At 39.9% G+C, this 20693-nt stretch overlaps 1 protein-coding gene across 1 annotated transcript in view; it reads right to left on the reverse strand.

The window, feature by feature from the left end:
* cpn1 (carboxypeptidase N, polypeptide 1) overlaps window positions 1-20693 on the reverse strand; it is a 91165-nt gene that overhangs the window by 65358 nt on the left and 5114 nt on the right. Inside the window, exons 2-3 of the mRNA XM_010897570.4 lie at window positions 9885-10081; window positions 1397-1552 (exon numbers count right to left, since the gene is read on the reverse strand). Coding sequence (XP_010895872.1) covers window positions 1397-1552; window positions 9885-10081 — 353 coding nt within the window. The remainder of the gene's footprint in view (window positions 1-1396; window positions 1553-9884; window positions 10082-20693) is intronic.

Genomic DNA, 20693 nt, shown 5'->3' on the forward strand with positions numbered 1-20693 from the left:
CTGTATTTGATTATGTTTAAATATTTTTTTGTAAAACATAGTTTAGGTGTTGTAGCAGTAAATACAGTATCATAAATTGTTGTTTGTGCTTTGTTTTACAGTACAAGTCAGCAGACATAATAATTGTGTTTCTCTGGTAACTTAAATCTAATTCTCAAGCTTTATACAGGGTTGTAGAACGGAAAAAAACAAGAAGTGAAATTGAAAGGTATTTCTGTCTATAGATAAAAGAACAGCTTTATGTTTCTGTCATTATCCTGTTTTCTCATCTGACTAATTAGGAAAGTATAGCCTGTAGTATATCCTACTGACGTTTTTAAAGTAGATTTGCAATTTGTCATAAGATTATTCTTAAGTATTCTTCTACCATACTGTACTTCAAAACCGTGATCTAAGCAAATAGCTGTGATTTGTATTTAATTATTTCTTAAGATAATTCAAGTTTTTAAACAAATAGTATTTAATTCTGTGTACCCTATTAGTGTATTTCTTTATAAAAACATTTTGTAATTAAAGCAGTGATGAAGACCCAACTGGAAACATTTCATTTGTAAATGAAACTTGTTTTGTTAGGAGCTGTAATATTAGAAACATTGAAAACATTGTGTGCTACTATTGTTTAGAAAATTTATTTTTGAGAACTAAAAGCATTTTCAGCATTCTAACTCCCCCATGTGTTTGGAACAGTGCAGTCGCAGCTTGACGCAATCTACCGCATGTTGATGCAATCTACCTGATCATACCGCGGTAAGAAAATGCTATCATTAGATGAGTGACATCTGTGGGTGACCAAGAAGAAACTCATAGCTACTGTAATTGGGCACTGGCAATATCTGCTGAGACAGATAGAAAGGGCTAGTACAGGGTTTGGCCTTAGCCACCAGTGTCTTTAAGAAGAGGGGTTGAGTGAACACAGCAATGTGGGCAGGTATGGCTAAAGTGCCAGGGCTGAATTTATTTCCCAGTCTGCCCCACACTGTGAAGTGTGGGCCCTTTTATAGACTATGCTTTTCTAAATCATTTTCTGTCAATAGCATTTGCCACAGCTGAACTCCAAGTTCTAGAGACATATGTTTTCAGTTTCCAAAATTGGCACAAATATTAAAAACCATGTTTTGTTATTATGGGGTACAATGTGTAGATTGATAGCAAATAATAATCTATGTAATCAGAATAAATCAAGAACATTCTGAATACTGTTCAGAATTCAGAATTCTGAACAGTATTCATAATTCTGAATACTTTCAGCATTCTTCTATTTAATCATTATATCGTCATAATTTTTTTATTGAGAATCAATTATTAATTTCAAGACAGTGTACAACATACACAATGTAAAATGAATGGAAATGAACTCAATATACACGAAATAAATAAGCATTAAACTTATAAATACCTGTTGCTCCCAGTTATCAGGCAGAGGCATGTGATGGTTCTGACCATTTGTCTTTTCAAAGTAGTACTTAAGAGTATTTAGGTCTGGGAAATTCCGGTTCAGGTCCACCTCCCTCGAGTTGCCTCGTCCAACTAGGTAGCCATTGAACTCAGGTCCCTGACAGAAAAACAGAAGAAGAATCCTTTGAAGTTACAGATATAGATACTTCTCTGGTAAGATTTCATTCTCATCTCTCATCTTCATCCGCTTATCCGGTATCGGGTCACGGGGGCAGCAGCTCCAGCAGAGGAACCCAAACTTCCCTTTCCCGAGCCACATTTGCCAGCTCTGACTGGGGGATCCCGAGGCATTCCCAGGCCAGTGTCGAAATATAATCTCTCCACCTAGTCCTGGGCCTACCACGAGGTCTCCTGGATGTGCCTGGAACACCTCCCTAGGGAGACGTCCTGGGGGCATCCTAACCAGATGCCTGAACCACCTCAACTGGCTCCTTTCGACGCAAAGGAGCAGCGGCTCTACTCCGAGTTCCTCACGGATGGCTGAGCTTCTCACCCTATCCCTAAGGGAGAAGCCAGCCACCCTTCTGAGAAAACCCATTTCAGCCACTTGTACTCGCGATCTTGTTCTTTTGGTCATGACCCAGCCTTCATGACTTAGGTGAGGGTAGGAACGAAAATTGACCGGTATATCGAGAGCTTTGCCTTCCGGCTCAGCTCTCTTTTCGTCACAACGGTGCTGTAAAACGAATGCAATAACGCCCCCGCTGTTCCGATTCTCCGGCCAATCTCCCGCTCCATTGTCCCCTCACTCGCGAACAAGACCCCGAGATACTTGAACTCCTTTACTTGGGGTAATGCCTCATTGCCTACCCGGAGGAGGCACTCCATCGGTTTCCTGCTGAGAACCATGGCCTCAGATTTAGAGGTGTTAATCCTCATCCCAACCGCTTCGCACTCGGCTGCGAACCGGTGCAGTGAGTGCTGAAGGTAAGATGTCGTAGTCAAAACAGAACTTTAATATTTTTATTTTACATCAATTATCAGTCACTCCTATACATACATACAGTAGTTAGTAAATACAGGAAATAATTGGACACTGACACAAGTTTTGTAATTTTGTCTGTTTACCAAAATATATTAAAGTTACAGTTAAATAATGAATATTTGTTTTTTTGACAGCTTTTGTTTGAGAGTATTCACACCCACATTGGAGGAAGGGTTTAGGAATTACAGCCCATTAATTGGTAGCCCCCTTCTTTATTTCTTCATCAGTCAAGAAAGTAAACGTTTGGGAGTTGATTCAGGTGTAGAATTCGCATTTGGAAGCTGTTGCTGTGGACCCACAACATGAGATCAAAGGAGCCCTCAATGCAAGTAAAACCGGCCATCCATGGGCTGTAAAAAGAAATCCTTCAGAGAGATATCAGGAACATTAGGAGTGGCCAAATCATATTATTTGAAAAAAAACGAACTGGTGAGTTCTGCAACACTAAAAAAAATTGACGTCCATGGAATACAACAGTGGTGGATGATCGTAGGATCCTTTCCATGGTAAAGATTTTTTTTTTTTCAACATCCAGCCAAGTAAAGGACACTCTCCAGGATGTAGGCATTTCATTATCCAAGTCTACCATGAATAAAAAATACTTCACGAGAGCAAATACAGATAATTCACCACAAGGTGCAAACCATTCATAAGCCTAAAGAATAGAAAAGCTTAGACTTTGCCAAGAACAACTAAGAATGCTGTTCCAGTTCTGGAAATGAGTATGAATAGTGGAAATGCATTCGCCTATAAAATGTTTATTGAATATGTGTGTGTTGTAAAGAATGCTGCTGATATGAAATATGAAACATACTGTCACCTAACCAATAGTCATTGTGCAACCTGCCAATTGAATGGTGAATTTACACAACTGCTGTTCTTACACACCATGGTGAAGAATCTACCACCTGAACCAATCACAGGGCCCAGCTAATTGGAAAACAACTGTCAGAACTGGAGGAGAAAGACCACAAGGAATCAGTAATAGCACAAGCAGGATTGATTGTTTTACCTTTGGGTTATGTAGGATGTAATGAGGTGTGACGGTGCGAGTGAAACAAGTGCATAAAGATGAGGCAAAAAAGGAAGGGAAAACTAAATGAGGAATAATGATCAATGATTATCTTTTACTTTCTTTTAATTCTTGCTGAAAAAGCACCACACAGTATACACTGCGTGCACAATTATTAGGCAAAGCATTTTACTCAAGATTTTATTTTTGAACAAACACAATGCTCTCTGTCAATCCAAAATATCCAACTTTCGCTGAAGCTGCAACCACAGCCTCCCAAAAACTGTTCAAAGAGGTGTATTGTCTTCCCTGACTGTAAATCTCATGTTTGAGAAGGGTCCACAAGTTCTCAATAGAATTTAAGTCAGGTAAGGAAGGGGGCCAGGTCATTATTCAAGGATCTTTGAGGCCACTGCTTGAAGAAAGTATAAAAACTGGCAGTAGGTATGGGAGTTGAGTTTCAGTCCATCCTAAACCCGAAAATGTCGAACTTTCTCATCCTTGACATTGTAATAATAATAGCCCATACCAGTATTGCTGGCGCCTGATTGAAGTGGTGCCTTGTGTCCATTAGTGATACATCCATCTGGTCCATCAAGAGTCATTCTCATTTCATCTGTCCATAAAACCTTTAAAAAAATCTGTCTTCAGGTATTCATTTGCCCAATCTATACGCTTCAATGTGTGAATCTTATTCAGTGGTGGTTTTCTTTCAGCCTTCTTGACCTTGGCCATGTCTCTGAGTACTTGACACCTTGTACTTCTGGACACTCCAGGTAGGTTGCAGTTATGGAATATGGTGGCACTGGAGGATAATGAGTTCCTGGTAGCTTCACGTTTATTCTTAAAAGGAACCCCGACTTGTACGACATGTTGGCCTTATAAGATAACGTGGGTGTCAGCAATAAAAAAGGTTTTGGTTTTCACTCCAAATGTTTTGGTTTTTGTTAAAAAAACGAAGAAAATGCGTTCACTCGTAGGCCGCCATGTTTATGTATGTCTCAATGCATTCTAGGTAGTGACATGTAAAAGTTGTACCAGCTGCGCTGCGTCTAGTGATTTTCCAACGTACCAGTTAGGTTTTGACAGTAGACCTACAGTAACAGTGAGATGAACACGTCTGCCGTTCAGCCTTTTCAGTTTGAACCCGAGCGCACCGTAGGCTTAAATCAGGAGAATAACGCGGAAGATGGTAGGCCTACTCAAGAGTTACATGATGAAAATGAAGACTATCAGAGAGTTGAGGAAACGAGAGTGAGGCAAAACCGTTGGTGTCTGTGCGGCAACTGCTTGCCAATGCCAAGCGAGAACGAGAGCGTTTGCTGTAAAGAGCTCCACTTTTTGTCAGCAGCTGTCCAGGGTAGACTAAGATCTTATTATCGGTATAAATAATTTCCTAATCATTACCGCCGTCGTTTGCTTAATGAAAACATAAAGTAAAATGCTAAAACAAGATGCTTTGATTATATTTACAGATACTCCGTGTATCACAGCACATGAAAACTTTAATGCAGTTGGCCTCAATCGAGATGTTTTATGGGCTGCCCTTGTCAGCCACCATGACCAGCAGAGTGCTGGTCTACCAAATCGGAACCAGGTCATTAATAGGCAAGTCAAACGTGAACAGGTTTACCTGATCCGTTTTTACTGGGTAGTCCACATCTGCTGGACACTGTACAGCTCCATCCGACTGGTTTACATCCGTCTGCGTTGCTGCATCGGTCATACTTGGCGAACACTGTAGGCCTACACTTATGAATTCATTAACAGCATCTGGTGGATTGTCGGTTACCTCCATGATCGGCGTAGAGTCCGATGATTCGTCTTCCACGACTGAAACTGTAGGAGCGGGTTGTTTACATCCCAGCAGGAGTGTGTCCAGAGTCTCTTGCCTTAGACGTTTGTTAGCGCGGTTTTCACTCGCTATGCGCGGACGTTTAAGCTCCTTGTGGGAGAAAATTGAAGGCACAGCATTTGGTTTTAGTCTTCGCTTGTAACCAGCAGCCCCTGTGAGCTCCATTAGCTGACTAAATGCCTCAAATGCATCAGGGCTGAAGTGGCGTGAACACAGCCATGGGTCTTTAGGGAGTTGTACTCGTCCACAAGCAACTTCCCACTGTTTTCTTATCTTCTCGTGAGGAAAGCAGTGGAGGCTTACATCACTCCAACACTTGTTGCCTTTGGACTGGAAATTACAACCAAACGCTGCACAATGTGGCATTATATTCACTTTTCGTTTTTTGCTACAGTTAAACTTAGCGCCAATAGCTCACCTCTCAATCTGAACACAACCATTACACGTCATCGACCCACAATGCATTTCGAACGCAAAAAATAATGTCAGCCTCCGTAGTTCAGTCTGTATAACAATAGCTGTTTCTCAATGTCAAGGAAGGATCCTTTGAAGCCAGAATTTGGAGGATGCTACGTCATCGACGTCCGTCGAAGAACCGTTCCAATGTCGAGGATCCTCCGAATCCCACCAAGGACTGAGTCCTTCGTTCTGAGAATTTCCCATAGAAGGCAAAGGATGCATATGTGTATCCTTCGTGCTCCTATATTACCCACAATCCTATGCGCACGGCTTTGCCAGCTCGTAAAAAAAAAATGGCGGACCTAAGCGGAGTGACTGGGCAATATGTTTTTAAATGTAAGTATCTTTAGTTTAGTGTTTAACGTTACCGTACCTTTGTTAAAACGGTAGTACATAAAAATACAGTTTAACGTTTAAATGCCAGTACAAATTGCTATTGATAATTAGCTAGATACCTCACGAGCTAATGGTAGGATAGCTAGCTAGCTAACTGAACCGAACCGGACCTGTCATATTAGCTAACAGTTGTTAGCTTGGTTGCCGTCACCGGCATTTCTTTTATTAATCACTAGACGAAGAGGTGACGCAATGACGTGCACTTGGTAGCCTGTTCCATTGTGCGTGTGCTTTGAATGCTAAGGAGGAGCCTGGCCTAGCCTCTGAAGGATCCTTCCTTGGAAGGACTAGTCCTACCAAGGAAGGATCCTTGACATTGAGAAACAGCTAATGTGAGGATTTTGAAAATATTTGATGTATTTCTAACTATATTTTTTTGTAGGAGAGAGCAATTGTAGCATATTTAGGCCAATGTGTCTTAATAGTCAGGGTTCCTTTTAAGTATTTTGCAGTTAATTTGCGTCTTTTCTTCTCCATGCATTTTTTGCACCCCAGTTGACTATTCGCAAACAAAATGTTTGAGTGTCCAGTGGTCACGCCTCACTAGTTTAACTATTTCAAGAGGGTTGCATCCGTCTGAAAGGCATTTTACAATATATAACTTTTCAGTGTCAGTTAAATCTCTTTTTTGGCCCATTTTACCTGAGGTCATGAAGCTGTCTAATAATATAAACACCTTGATATTAGGTGTTATTCACTGTTGCCACAACCTCCCTCATTACACACACTCAGAATACTCACTTGCCTAATTATTGTGCACGCAGTGTAGTCATAAAAGCAATAGTCCATGGGGTACATTGGAGAAACAGACACAATTAGAAACAATGAGTGATGGGGAACAGGTGCGTCCTCAGGGAGTGCTGCTGCCATCAATCTCCAGCCGGTGATTGATTATTAGAATTAAGGTATTCAATTAAAATAGTTTCTTGAAGTACTTATTTCTGAGAAATTAGAATCAAGTGGACTCAACCCTCAAACCTGAGAAGTGGAAAAGAATTATCTGCAAGAGTGTGCTGCAATATTTACTTTGTAACATATTTACAGATATTTATTTTCAGGATTAGGGTAAATTTCTCCTGAAAAGAAATAAACACAGTAGGTAAAATGTTGATCACATCTTTTATTTTTGTATAGCAGCAGGACACAGACGCAGGAAGGAGGGAGGCAGGCAGAGTGAGAATGGAAGATTTCAATTTAAAGAACTGGAAGTGACAAAAACAGAAACTAAAAGAAAACAAAAACAACGTCACAATGGGATGGGAACCAAATAATGACTGTAAAGAAACACTATGGAGGGAGGAACTTAAAGGGACAGTGATTAGGAACACAGATGAGGGGTAATAATTAAAAAAATTGTGCCCATGTGGCAAAAGAGGGGCATTGGATTCGACTTGCACAGCAGTCCTGTGCCAGGACGTCACAATTTCAAATCCCAGAAATGTTCTGTAGGCACAAAGTGTTTTTCACTCAATATTATGTACTTTATCATGCACTTTATCAATATTAAGTATTTTATCAAGAAGCTGATTAAACGGCATGGTCAATTGCACAGATGTACCTTGTGCTGAGAACAATAAAAGGCCACTTTACCGTACTGTAATAAGTTTACTGTAAAAAAGTCTCACAATGTAACAGGTGTTTGAGTTTTGAGGAAGTGTGCATGCTTCTTGTCAAAAACGTGTCTAACCATGCCAGCACAGGACCAAATCTGACTTCTTCACTAGTGGGTTAGTCTAATGGCAGCTACCCAGAAATCTGATGAAACTGTGGTTTGCACAACCACAACACTCCAGCACAAATTATCCAAAACAGGTCCAGGAAAGCTCTTCTGCTTGCTCGTCTTCCTCACCAGGTTCTTGACCAGACTGTATCTATCAGACAGTGTGTATAACATTGTGTGGGGTTGAGAAATATGCTGATTTAAAAATGTATACCGTGACAAGATCATGAAGCCAATTTTCAGGCCCTTTATTCGCCACCATTAAATCAGATCAAATACCTGTTTAAAATAAAACAATTTAGAAAAGTTAAGAAAATAACCAAAACCTAAGACAAGCCAATTGGCCCAGTACTTTTAATGCCCTGAAATAGGCTGCCTATTTCTAAAAAGTATTCCCATTTCTAAATAGTGAAAGCGAAATTTACAGAATTGTTGATGTGCTGAAAAACATAGTTACTTAGTTTGTCTGGAGTTTGTTTGAAACTTAGTCAATTTCACAATGATAGCACCCACTCTACTAATGAACACTTTCAATGATATAACAATGGTTTAAAAAAAGTTGGGACAGAGGCAACAAAATGCTGGAAAAAGTATAATGATAAAAAACTAAACCCGGTGAAATATCACACAACTAATTAGGTCAATTGGCAACAGGTCAGTAACATTATTAGGTATTACAAGATCATACCAGAAACAATGGGTCTGTCAGAGGTGAGGATGTGGAGAGTTTCACCACACTGTGAAAGACGGCGTGGGCAAATAATGCAACAATTTCAGAATAACGTTCTCAACATAAAATTGCAAAGAGTTTGGGGATCTCATCATCAAAAGTTGGGATGCTTGGTAAAATGTAAAGAAAAACAGAATGCAGTGATGTGGAAATCATTGAAACCTTATATTCTATAGTAAATGGTACAAATATATCAGATGTGGAAACTGAGACATTTTGTTTCTTGAAAAATATATGGCCACTTTGAATTTGATGCAAGCAACATGTTTCAAAAAAGTTGGGACTGAGGCACAAAAAGACTGGAAAAGTTGTGTAATGCTAAAAGATCAACCTGGAGGAACATCTCACAACTAATTAGGTTAATTGGCAACAAATCAGTAACATGATTGGGTATTAAAAAAGAATCCCATAGAGGATAAGTCTTCCAGAAGTAAAGATGGGGAGGGGTTCATCACTATGTGAAAGTCTGTGCAGGCAAATAGTGCAACAATTTAAGAATAACGTTTCTCAATGTAAAATTACAAAGAGTTCAGGGATCTCATCATCTACGGTACATGAATCTGGAGAAACCTCTGAATGCAAAGGCCAAAAACCAATATTGGATGGATGTGATCTTTGGGTTCTTGGGCGGCACTGCATTAAAAACAGACACGATTCTGTAGTGGAAATCATTGCATGAGCTCAGGAACACTTCTGTGAACATGGTACATCACTGCATCCACAAATGCAGTTAGATCTCTACCATGCAAAGAAGAAACCGTAAACATGATCCAGAACAAACACCTTCATGACACTCGGTAAGCTCACACACAAGTCTTAAGTCTTTCAGCATTTAAAAGAACAAAAGCAGAGTGCATTGCAGAGATGAGAGGAACTTCATATAAAACACAGCAAAACTCTGCCCACATTTTTTTTATGAGGACACTTTTTTCTTCACTGATATTCTTCACTGGACAAATGCTCAGGAATATATTATAATGAAACAATTTTGGGTTATAGAATACATTTGTTTTTCTTATTTTCTTTCAGTTGTCTTTTAAAAAGAATCAAAATCAAATTGCAGCCGATGGTTGTATATGTTATATAATTACATATTTGGTAATTCAATCATAGTTTTTAAAAGCCACATCCCTCCCCAAAAACCTCCTAACCAATTTTGGCCCCTCTGTAATAATTACTGCCTACTTATGGCCCAAGCATTTACAAAATCCTAAAATTGCCAATGAATATCACTCAATTGATTCACACGATAAAGCGCAACCTAGTAAGTACCTGGCTGGCAGCCACTTCATAACCATCTGGGTTCATGGAAGGCAGGATGTGGATCCGTGTGTCATGGATGAGACGTGTGATCCTCTGGTTTCCTGCCCGGTATTCCTCACAAAGAAACTGAGAGAGCTGAATCAGCAGTTCCCGTCCCAGAACCTCATTTCCGTGCATGTTCCCCACATACTTGAACTCGGGCTCCACTGAAAAACAAGATGCAGGTGGTGGTTGGAAGTCAGGAGGGCAAATGGATCAATAGGTCACATCCTCTGAAAGAGCTGCCTAAATTTGCTTTTTTATTTTAGTAAAACAATCAACCCCCAAAACATTCTGATAGTTATGTGGGAGTTGTGGAGCTGTGGAGCACTTGCTAAGAGTAGTGAATGCAGAAATGTTTCATACTGGCCCCCTGATATGAGGTAATTTCCACTGGTTGCTAGACAACGTGTCTGTTGTCTAGCAACAGACACGTTGTCCTAATGGATCACCTCATCATTTGGAACTGGCTTAAAATTTATTTTTCATTAGATTCCATACATTAGGAATCCTTCTCCTGATCAGTCAGCGCTAATCCTGCGTACACATCCTGGACATGTTATTGTGGTAATATAACTGTCCCAACTCTCTTCCGTTCCTTTGTTGGTCACTGGCCAAGCTAGAACGACCCAGATCTGTTAAAAAATAAATATATGCATCTACCCTACAACCCAGACTTTGTAATTTTCTTCTCACAACTTGAGTTTCCTTGATCTGCCAGATAAGCGTCATTTCATTTGACATCAACTAACAGGATCCAGCGAAGGCTAAAACCAGATTTTCCATATTTCAATTGTGATCAAGTTTATTCTGCTTACTTGAGATAAAGCTGTCCTGGATTGAATTATATCCCCTCTTGAGAGGGGATGATAAAACTGATGTGATGCTGTGATTCAAAAGTGAATGATTTCACTAATTGATTAGGTAAGCAAGGATAGCTTGTTTGTTGAAAGATAATAGTTTCCCATCCCTACAAGCTGTCAGTCTCGTTTAACAAATAGGTTCAAGTCCTCAATGATGAAGGTTAGAGTCCACCAGGTATAAAACAAAGGAATTGAGTGTGAAAGGGTTGATGTTAAAGTCCTCCCCACATAAATAAATGGGTTGGAGTCCTAAAGATTTGTATAATAATATAAGTTAAAGTTCTGTATGAAGTGAGTTAAAGTCCCAGAGAAAACAGAATCCTTTGTGAAACAATAAGGCCGACTTAAAATCTTAGATTGGAGAGCGGGCAATGTTCAACATTCAAAATGTTTTGTAGCACATGGTATAAGTCTTGATTCAACCATACCGGAGCAACCAAACACATCTTGACTAACTAATCTTGTAGAACCCCCTATTATCGGCATATCCAACAGCAATATTTTTACAGAGTAATCACTTGATCAAGTCATCATTGTTTAGGATGATTATTAGTGGCATAGAAATGTAAGCTAGTATGTCATTAATGATAATTGTTTTTATTTCAAGGAAAATATAAAAATGTTCAGGTAGTTGGTTAGTGACAAGAAATACGAACCCCAATTATTGGCAACCTAACTACTTTGTTGAATTACATTATAATTGCTTTTGATTTGTAAATGTCAGATCTTAGTCTTCTCAGAAGTGTCTGATAGAAACTTGTAGCTAGCTTTCTTTCCTTCCAATAAAGTAAAAAAAGACTGATCACTTTGATATTACATGACATCTGGTCTGTTGCACAAACTGCATATTGTCTAAAACAATTTCCATAAACCTTTACAAATTTTTTTTACCTCCATCCTTGAAACTGCTGAATAACTCAAAACGTCCCTGGTAGAAAATGCTGTAACTTTGCACACTGGCATTTCCTCACTGTTTGTGTACAAGCCTCCTTTCTCATGAGGAACAAAAAAGCCTCAAGAACCCATAAAATCTGCCATCTTGGATATTTCTGTACAGTGGAAATTTGCCTTTTACAAAGTAAGTCGAATTCACATGCCGTTTGGCGTACCGGTGTCTCATACATTCTTCTTAGAATGATTTCGGGAATAAGAGACATCTTGCAAGATGGCGGATAAAATGGCTGATTAATGTACAATATATGTATGCAAAATAATCATGTCTGCATTGCTTTATGGAAAAATGAACCATAAACTGCATATTTAATGTGCCTTCTTACACCACTCCCATATGACACCATGCGCATTTGTTTGCTAATATCTCAAAAGATGGTGAAACAGTAGCTGCCAGAAATCTGATCATTCTCAAAACAATCTAATGTTAATGCTAATAAATGCCTTTAAAACTTTTCTTCTCCAGAACTGTCCATCTGATTTGCTTGCCAGTATATTTCCAGACTATAGGCCATACTTCTGAACATGTCTGATAAAATGAAAAGGATGAAACTAGTTGCTATGTCAAAAGTCGACTGAACCATGATTTCATAAATTTAGACCTTTATGCTACCTCTAATGACCACTATTAAAATGACCTTAAAATCAACCGGTAATCTAATTGACCTGAGTGTTGGTGTACAGGTGTCTCATATGTGCCTCCCTATAGGGTGGAAGGAATAAGAGATGTATTAGAAAATGGCGGATAAAATGGCTGACCAGTGTAAAACTTCATGTGTGCATTACATTATGACACAATGAAAATACAGACCAGGTATGTTAGTCACAAACCGATTCCTCTACAAGGGGCGCCACAGGCCATGCTTTAATGCATTTTTTCAACAATTATGCCAATTCCACCCTGAATATACCCTTTATGTTTACTCTAACGACCGCTATAAAAATTACCTTAAAATCAACCGGTAGTCCGATTGACCAGACTGTCGGTGTACAGGTGTCTCACACGTGCAGGGTTGTAAGGAATAAGAGATCAATTGCAAGATGGCAGAACAATGACCTCTGTAAAAAGGTGGCTAATGTAAGTCCATTGGACAATAGAAGGTAAGTAAAGGTAGGTATGTATATCTTTGTCACACACACACACTCTTAATGAAACATATTAAAGAAAATCATATTGTTGCAGAGTCTTACCACTGTGTTTTCTGTTGCCAGTGTTTTTGTCGATGGTCTTAGAGTGTTACTGTTGAGTCAGAAGTCTATACGACCATACACATATTGACACAAATGTCCCCTGCCAGACTATTTTCCTGTGCTTATCCTATTGACTTCTATGCTTTATACCAGCAGCACTTTCTTAATCACCCACTCCATTGGCCCCAGTGCCAGACTCTACACTTGAATTTGGCTCAAATTGCCTAATAACAAAAAAACTAGACATTGTATGGTGGAACAAGGCTTACTCACTAGGCTATAAAGAATCTACATTGTCAATTAATGGGGGAAATGACAGGGTATAGCTAGCAGCACTTTCTTAGTCACCCACTCCAGTGCAAAACTCTATACCTGAATTTGGCCTATGCAACTTGCCTTAGAACAAAATAACTAGACATTGTGAAGTGGAACATGGCAATTGGGAATAACACTCTAGGGGCAGGGTTCGGCAAAAGACGGCACATGGGACAAAACTGGGCCGAGGCATGATTATTTTGACAGCGGCTGGTGCTGAAATAGATCTCAGTCATGACAGCAACATGACAGTAGACACACTGGCTTTGCATTCACATAACCAGGTAGGATGAAGGCATAGTTGTCTTTCCATTCATCTTTGAATGTCTTATTTTCACTGTCAAATCTTCTCTTTAAACTCTTTGACAGTGCCATTTTGGGTATACAGCAAGCTTAAATGTTTAGCTCTGCACAAAACATAATAGCGTAGCCTACCTCCAGCATGCAAACAGTAAAAAAATGCAATGTAATATGTGAGGACGCAAAGGAATAATTCTGAGTTAAAGTAGGCTACGCCAAATAATTATTACAATAAGTTAGGCTTTGACGTGTAACAAAATAGCAAATTAAAATGATACACATTTATTTTTCACAACATGGAAAGAGGAAATAAAAACATAGGTTGTTAAAAGCATGACTCAAACAGGCCATTAATAGGCTCATAATAGTCCTCTTATTTCTAGTGTTATTTTTATCCATTATACATTTCCCACATTTGTGTGTCTTAGGAAGGCATTCTGTGTTGCAAGTTGGTGAATGAAGACATTTGCTGGGATAGGCCTACGTTACTGTATCAATTCAACAAGCACAAAACCCAGACACCGTCACACAACTGGGGTTTTTTGTTTCTGACTGTCCTACAGTATTTAACCACAAGGTAACCACAGCTGACTAAGCAGTTACAAAGGACACTGTAACAGTCTGTATCAGACAATTCTAGTTGCATTTTTCATTCATTCATTCATTTCTTGAACTATCCTTTGACTATGTTCTGGCCCATCTAGAGGCTCAAAAGAAATTGGCCCGATGCCAAAGTTACTTACCGAACCCTGCCCTATGGTATAATGAATCCATATAAATTATTAATTAGTTTGACCTTATTCCGCACACAAAATCTATGAAAAACTATTAATTTACACCATATTTGCAATTAATACCCATTCATTTCCCACTTCAAAATCCACTAAACACCACCGTAATTACGAATATTAAACATAAAGCGCTCTGCGCTTAGATCCTCTCCTGTCTGTGTATTCCTGACAACAAGCATAATTAACATTATTGTTTGACCAAATAAAAGGAGCCCTGAGATAAGGGCTTGATGATTACAGTGGGGAGAACAAGTATTTGATGCATTGCAGATTTTGCAGGTTTTCCAACTTACAAAGCATGTAGAAGTCTGTTATCTTTATCATAGTTACTCTTCAACTGTGAGTGACGGAAACTAAAACAAATATCCAGAAAATCACATTGTATGATTTTTAAGTAATTAATTTGCATTTTATTGCATGACATAAGTATTTGATACATCAGAAAAGCAGAACTTAATATTTGGTACAGAAACCTTTGTTTGCAATTACGGAGATCACATGTTTCCTATAGTTCTTGATCAGGTTTGCACACACTGCAGCAGGGATTTTGACCCACTCTTCCATACAGACCTTCTCCAGATCCTTCAGGTTTCGGGGCTGTCGCTGGGCAATACGGACTTTCAGCTCCCTCCAAAGATTTTCTATAGGGTTCAGGTCTGGAGACTGGCTAGGCCACTCCAGGACCTTGAGACGCTTCTTACGGAGCCACTCCTTAGTTGCCCTGGCTGTGTGTTTCAGGTCGTTGTCATGCTGGAAGACCCAGCCACGACCCATCTTCAATGCTCTTACTGAGGGAAGGAGGTTGTTGGCCAAGATCTCGCGATACATGGCCCCATCCATCCTCCCCTCAATACGGTGCAGACGTCCTGTCCCCTTTGCAGAAAAGCATCCCCAAAGAATGATGTTTTCACCTCCATGCTTCACGCTTGGGATGGTGTTCTTGGGGTTGTACTCATCCTTCTTCTTCCTCCAAACACGGCGAGTGGAGTTTAGACCAAAAAGCTCTATTTTTGTCCCATCAGACCACATGACCTTCTCCCATTTCTCCTCTGGACCATCCAGATGGTCATTGGCAAACTTCAGACAGGCCTGGACATGCGCTGGCTTGAGCAGGTGGACCTTGCGTGCGCTGCAGGATTGACGGCGTATTGTGTTACTAATGGTTTTCTTTGAGACTGTGGTCCCAGCTGTCTTCAGGTCATTGACCAGGTCCTGCCGTGTAGTTCTGGGCTGATCCCTCACCTTCCTCATGATCATTGATGCCCCACGAGGTGAGATCTTGCATGGAGCCCCAGACCGAGGGAGATTGACCGTCATCTTGAACTTCTTCCATTTTCTAATAATTGCGCCAACAGTTGTTGCCTTCTCACCAAGCTGCTTGCTTATTGTTCTGTAGCCCATCCCAGCCATGTGCAGGTCTACAATTGTATCCCTGATGTCCTTACACAGCTCTCTGGTCTTGGCCATTGTGGAGAGGTTGGGGTCTGTTTGATTGAGTGTGTGGACAGGTGTCTTTTATACAGGTAATGAGTTCAAACAGGTGCAGTTAATACAGGTGATGAGTGGAGAATAGGGGGGCTTCTTAAACGAAAAACTAACATGTATGTGAGAGCTGGTTGGTAGGTGATCAAATACTTATGTCATGCAATAAAGTGCTAATTTATTATTAAAAAATCATACAATGTGATTTTCTGGAATTTTCTGTGATTTTTACATTCTGTCTCTCAAAGTTGAAGTGTACCTATGATAAAAATGACAGACCTCTACATGCTTTGTAAGTAGGAAAACCTGCAAAATCGGCAGTGTTCTCCCCACTGTAGCTGACAAGTTGATTCAGCTGTGCTAGCTCTGAAATACATTTAACACATGGACCAGTTGTGTGACAGTTGTTTCTCCTTCTCAACTATAAATCCTTGTAGATCTAAGGAATGCATTCTCAACATTTTCCCTGTCTCTTTCCCTGTTTTAAACCTGACAGGAGGTCTTGGCTCACACCTCCGGAGTACCAGGCTTGTCCATCTGGTCATGCTTCCGACCTGGACTAGGTTTAAATAGCCCACATGCATTTATTATTACAAATGGTACTCTTAATATGTTCACCCAGCACAGCCAGAAGAAGTCTGGTCACCCCTCTGAGCATGGTTCCTCTCTAGGTTTCTTCCTAAATTTCGACCTTCTTAGGGGGTTTTTTCTAGCCACTGAAATTCAACACTACTGTTGTTTGCTCCTTGGGGTCTAAGGCCGGATGTTTTGTAAAAGCACTTTGTGACAACTGCTGATGTAAAAAGGGCTTTATAAATACATTTGATTGATTGATTGGACCAACAGGGGGTCCCCACAGAGAGGTTTGAGGACCACCTCTTTCCTACCAGTTGCTTCTAGCTACTGCTGTAGCAACCCTTAATCTTCACTTTAAAATGTACTTAATTCAACCATTAATGTTGATATAATGATGGCGCGGTATAATGGTTTTTCAAGAGGTTTCGTTAAGGGGCATTAATTGTAATTAAGGTGTGAATTATTCTTTTTTAATGGATTACGTGTATGGATTAAGGGGAAATTAAGTGGTCAAATCCCTTAAAATGTGCTAAAATCCATTAAAATTACCCCTTCATTCTACCTTAATCAGGGGTGTAAAAAGTACAAAGTAGAAGTACTCGGCTGTGTTCACCAGTTTTGGGAAGTTCCTAAAGAAGGGTTAAATGACCATGTAAACAGAGTTCATAACTCATCAGTGTCCTTAATTGGTAATTTACACTCTTCCTTTTTATTTAATTGATCACTAGTTAGTAATTGATCACTCCCTTTACCTGGTTATCTAGATCTTAATTAGATACTTCCCAAAAGTGGTGAACACAGCCGAACCCAGTTGAGTACTTTTACTTTGTACTTTTTACACCTCTGACCTTAATGTATACTTCATTTATCTCTTAATAACTAAAATCCAAAATACAGACAAAAACAGGGCAAGCAAGGGTCGGTACACAGGCAGATCAAGCAGAGGTAATGAAGGACTAGAGTGGAATCAATGTCGAAATACGAATGGACAAGCGATGGTCTGGTACACAGGAAAAATACTGGAATAGAGTACACAAGGAAGGCTCAGTAGAGTGCCGAAAGTCAATACCTCATGAAGAACGCTACAAACAGGACGAACTATAGCAGATGAACAGAACTACAGGTGAAACTAATCAAGACTAACAGGTAAGCCGGCTACGTTTAAAATAGTACAGACACAACGTCTGTAAAAAATCGAAAACACACAGTCAAACTTAGCCCTCACACTTGTCCTGTTAACATGTAGTTTTAAATGTGTTAAGGCATATTGTTTTTTGTATGCTTACTAATTATAAATATTTTGGAATTTTTCAAAGTCAAAAACATATCAACAATAGCTCCCTATTCTGAACAAGAGGCTTGCATCTTTATATGGAAACAAACCAATAGGTAAAATATTTATTTTAGTCCAATTTTTGTGCAACCAAATACTTTTTTTTTGTCGGGAGTCTTCCCCTATCTGCTTCATTCAGATGAGGTTGTTTAGGGCTACAAAAAAATTGGGAGAAAAGGATATGAGATTTTGCTACATACTTTTTTTTCAAGAGCAAAACCTGAGGGGGGAACTAAAAGTAGTGCTGCAATACTGTTTTAGTATGTTCTATCGGTTTGTTCGCTAGCACTGCAAATTCAGCTGTGTGTGAACCCTACCAACATAAAACAAAATTACTATGGTGAGATTGATTGGATTAACCTCACGTTAGCTACGTGCACTGATTGCCTTCCAGACAGTAGACACGAACACTGGCACCTTGCCAGCTAAGGAATACTACATTGCAACATTGCTAACTTCTCTCATTTACTCAAATTCAAACAGCTGCAAGCACTGCAAGCACCAACAGCTGACTCTGTTGGACTCCCACACATGAACTGACTGTACCTGCATAATGTGCCACTGCTGAGGGCTGGGGAGGGGCAGCGGATCAGACCATTGTGAGGTAAAGAGCGAGGGCTCTCAATCTTATGAAACGTACAAATGTGCTTTTACATGTCTAGAATCAGCACAAGTACTTTCATTGCGTATTATGAATATTATTGAAATCACATAAAGTTTACAGTGATATACTGGGGGGGACCAATACTATTTTTCCCAGGATGGAGAGGTTGTGTGTCCCCCCTCCCCCCTGGGATTTCCGCCTATGGTGAGATGGCTAGGGGTCCCCAGGAGAGGTGTGAGAACCACTGACTTAGGTGGCTCAAAACATAGATATCATATATAAAGGCTAGACGTCTCATGGCGCAGTCACTTCCGGCATCACCGGTGGCCATCTTGTCACAGGCAGGCTTCCTGGCGGGCTCTGTGGTACCTGATGTAAGGTGAGTGATCAGCACTAACACAAATACTCTTATCTCGCTGAAACCTAGACGGATTTACAAACGGTTTGGTTTCTTACAAACGTTATTAACGTGGCTATAATTCTGAATGCTGAAAAATGTTGAAATTGCAGCTTTTCTTTTCTAAAAACGTCTAAATCGTGCAGCATAGTTGGATCACGGCTACTTGCGCAAGTTATCAAGGCAGATATCACAAACGAGCTGTTCGATTATAGAGGTTTTACTGACACCAATAACGATTTTATGACAACTAATCTTTTGTCTAAATTACAATATTTGTGGATGTGGTTGTAGTTATTTGCTGGCTTTGAGTGGGACCTATGGCAGCTAACGTTACAGTTTAGCTGCTAACCAGCAAAGTTGCACATGCTTTTCAATCCGGTTGGTTCCTGTGCTGCTTGAAGGACAACAATATGTCCTGACCTACAGGTTCAGCCAGGACCACTTGGAGCTTCTCTTCAACTCCATCAGAGCATCTGGTAGGGTTCATAATTTATATTTACCAGATGCAACACTAAGTGACACAGTGTCAGCAAATGCTTGTATTGTTTTCAGTTTGTCGGTCCTTATGTTTTTTTTACTTTTGGTAACATGTTTTCTGAAGCCATACACACTAAGACAAACCATTTTGAGTATTTAGAAAAATGCCTGTGTTTGACTATTTGTTTGCAGAACTTATCACTGATACAGTCTGAATTGTATGATAATGTCATTCAACCTATTTTATGTGGAAAGATCATTCAGGGGTGGCTAGTTCTAATTAGTCTTTTTGTAAAAACGTTTTAAGCATAAAACATTTTAAAGCATGTATTGAATATCTGTGTACTATACTCGTATCTTTTTTTTATTATTTTTATTTTTTTAAATGATGGCTGGAATAACAACCCTAATGCTAGCCAGTTCAAGTACATCTTTAGGATGTAAAGCTGATGGCCCAGTGTGGGGTTGTTAAACCATGCAGAGGCAATGTGACGGCACAGGGTGACACAGAGTCCCTACCAGCTGTCATCGACACCTCTACAAGCCTGTCAGCTGTAGATGTGTCCTCTGCAGCAGGAGGAGAAGATCTTCCATCCCCGTTTGCTGACATTCCTGTCCTAGTACATTATCACAGCTACCATCCTGTCCACTTCGATGGTCTTGTGGACAACGCTCTCATGTACATTTCAGGTGAAGGCTAACTGAAAGTCGATTTTTCCCTATAGCCAAAAGTGCCAATAGTCACAATCTGGGGAAAAACAATCTCACGATTGTCCAAAAAGAGAAGTGATTATTGTTATAAGTTATGATATTACTAACTCAAATTTCAGGATTTGTTGTGCGACAGGCTCTGAAGAAGCTGTCGTGTGATGTCTGCGTGCCAGCCTGGTGACAGATGCTGCATCTGCCATCAAGGACCAGAGCTACCACCTGCTGACTTTAAAAAACAATGGAGGTCTGGTGATTCCATCAGAGGGAACCGTGAGGGTCGTCAGGGCAGCATAGTGGGTCATTCGGCAGTCATCAGGCAGAACCAGACGATCACAGCCCATCAAACTGCTTGAGGTTGTTTACACTGTCTGAAAAAGGATCGGTTCAGAGGATGTTTGTGTTGGGATAGACAGCCACCACTATAGGCTGTTAAAAATAATTCTGTCCCTGTTTTAGAAGTTAAGGCTGCACCACATCGCCAGAATTACAATCCTCAGTTTACAGAGCAACAACATGCAACAGAAACCTAATAAAACTTTTCAAAGGGCATTAGCCCAAGGTATGTGTTTTCAAGGTACTGTCCTCTTTTACTTCAACAGCAGTGTAGTTCTCTCTACAGCATTTCTTTTTTGGATATTTGTAAAGGGGAATCATGTACCTATTTTTTTTTTGTGTGCAAATAAATGTCACTTTTATAATAGTTTAAAAATAGAGACCATTTTTTTTGTAGTCATTCTATATCAGAACCCCTGGCATACAATCCAAATGGTCTACAAGTAACATGT

This window comes from Esox lucius, chromosome 5 (genome assembly GCF_011004845.1).
Source record: "Esox lucius isolate fEsoLuc1 chromosome 5, fEsoLuc1.pri, whole genome shotgun sequence".
In the NCBI taxonomy this organism is placed as follows: Eukaryota; Metazoa; Chordata; class Actinopteri; order Esociformes; family Esocidae; genus Esox; species Esox lucius.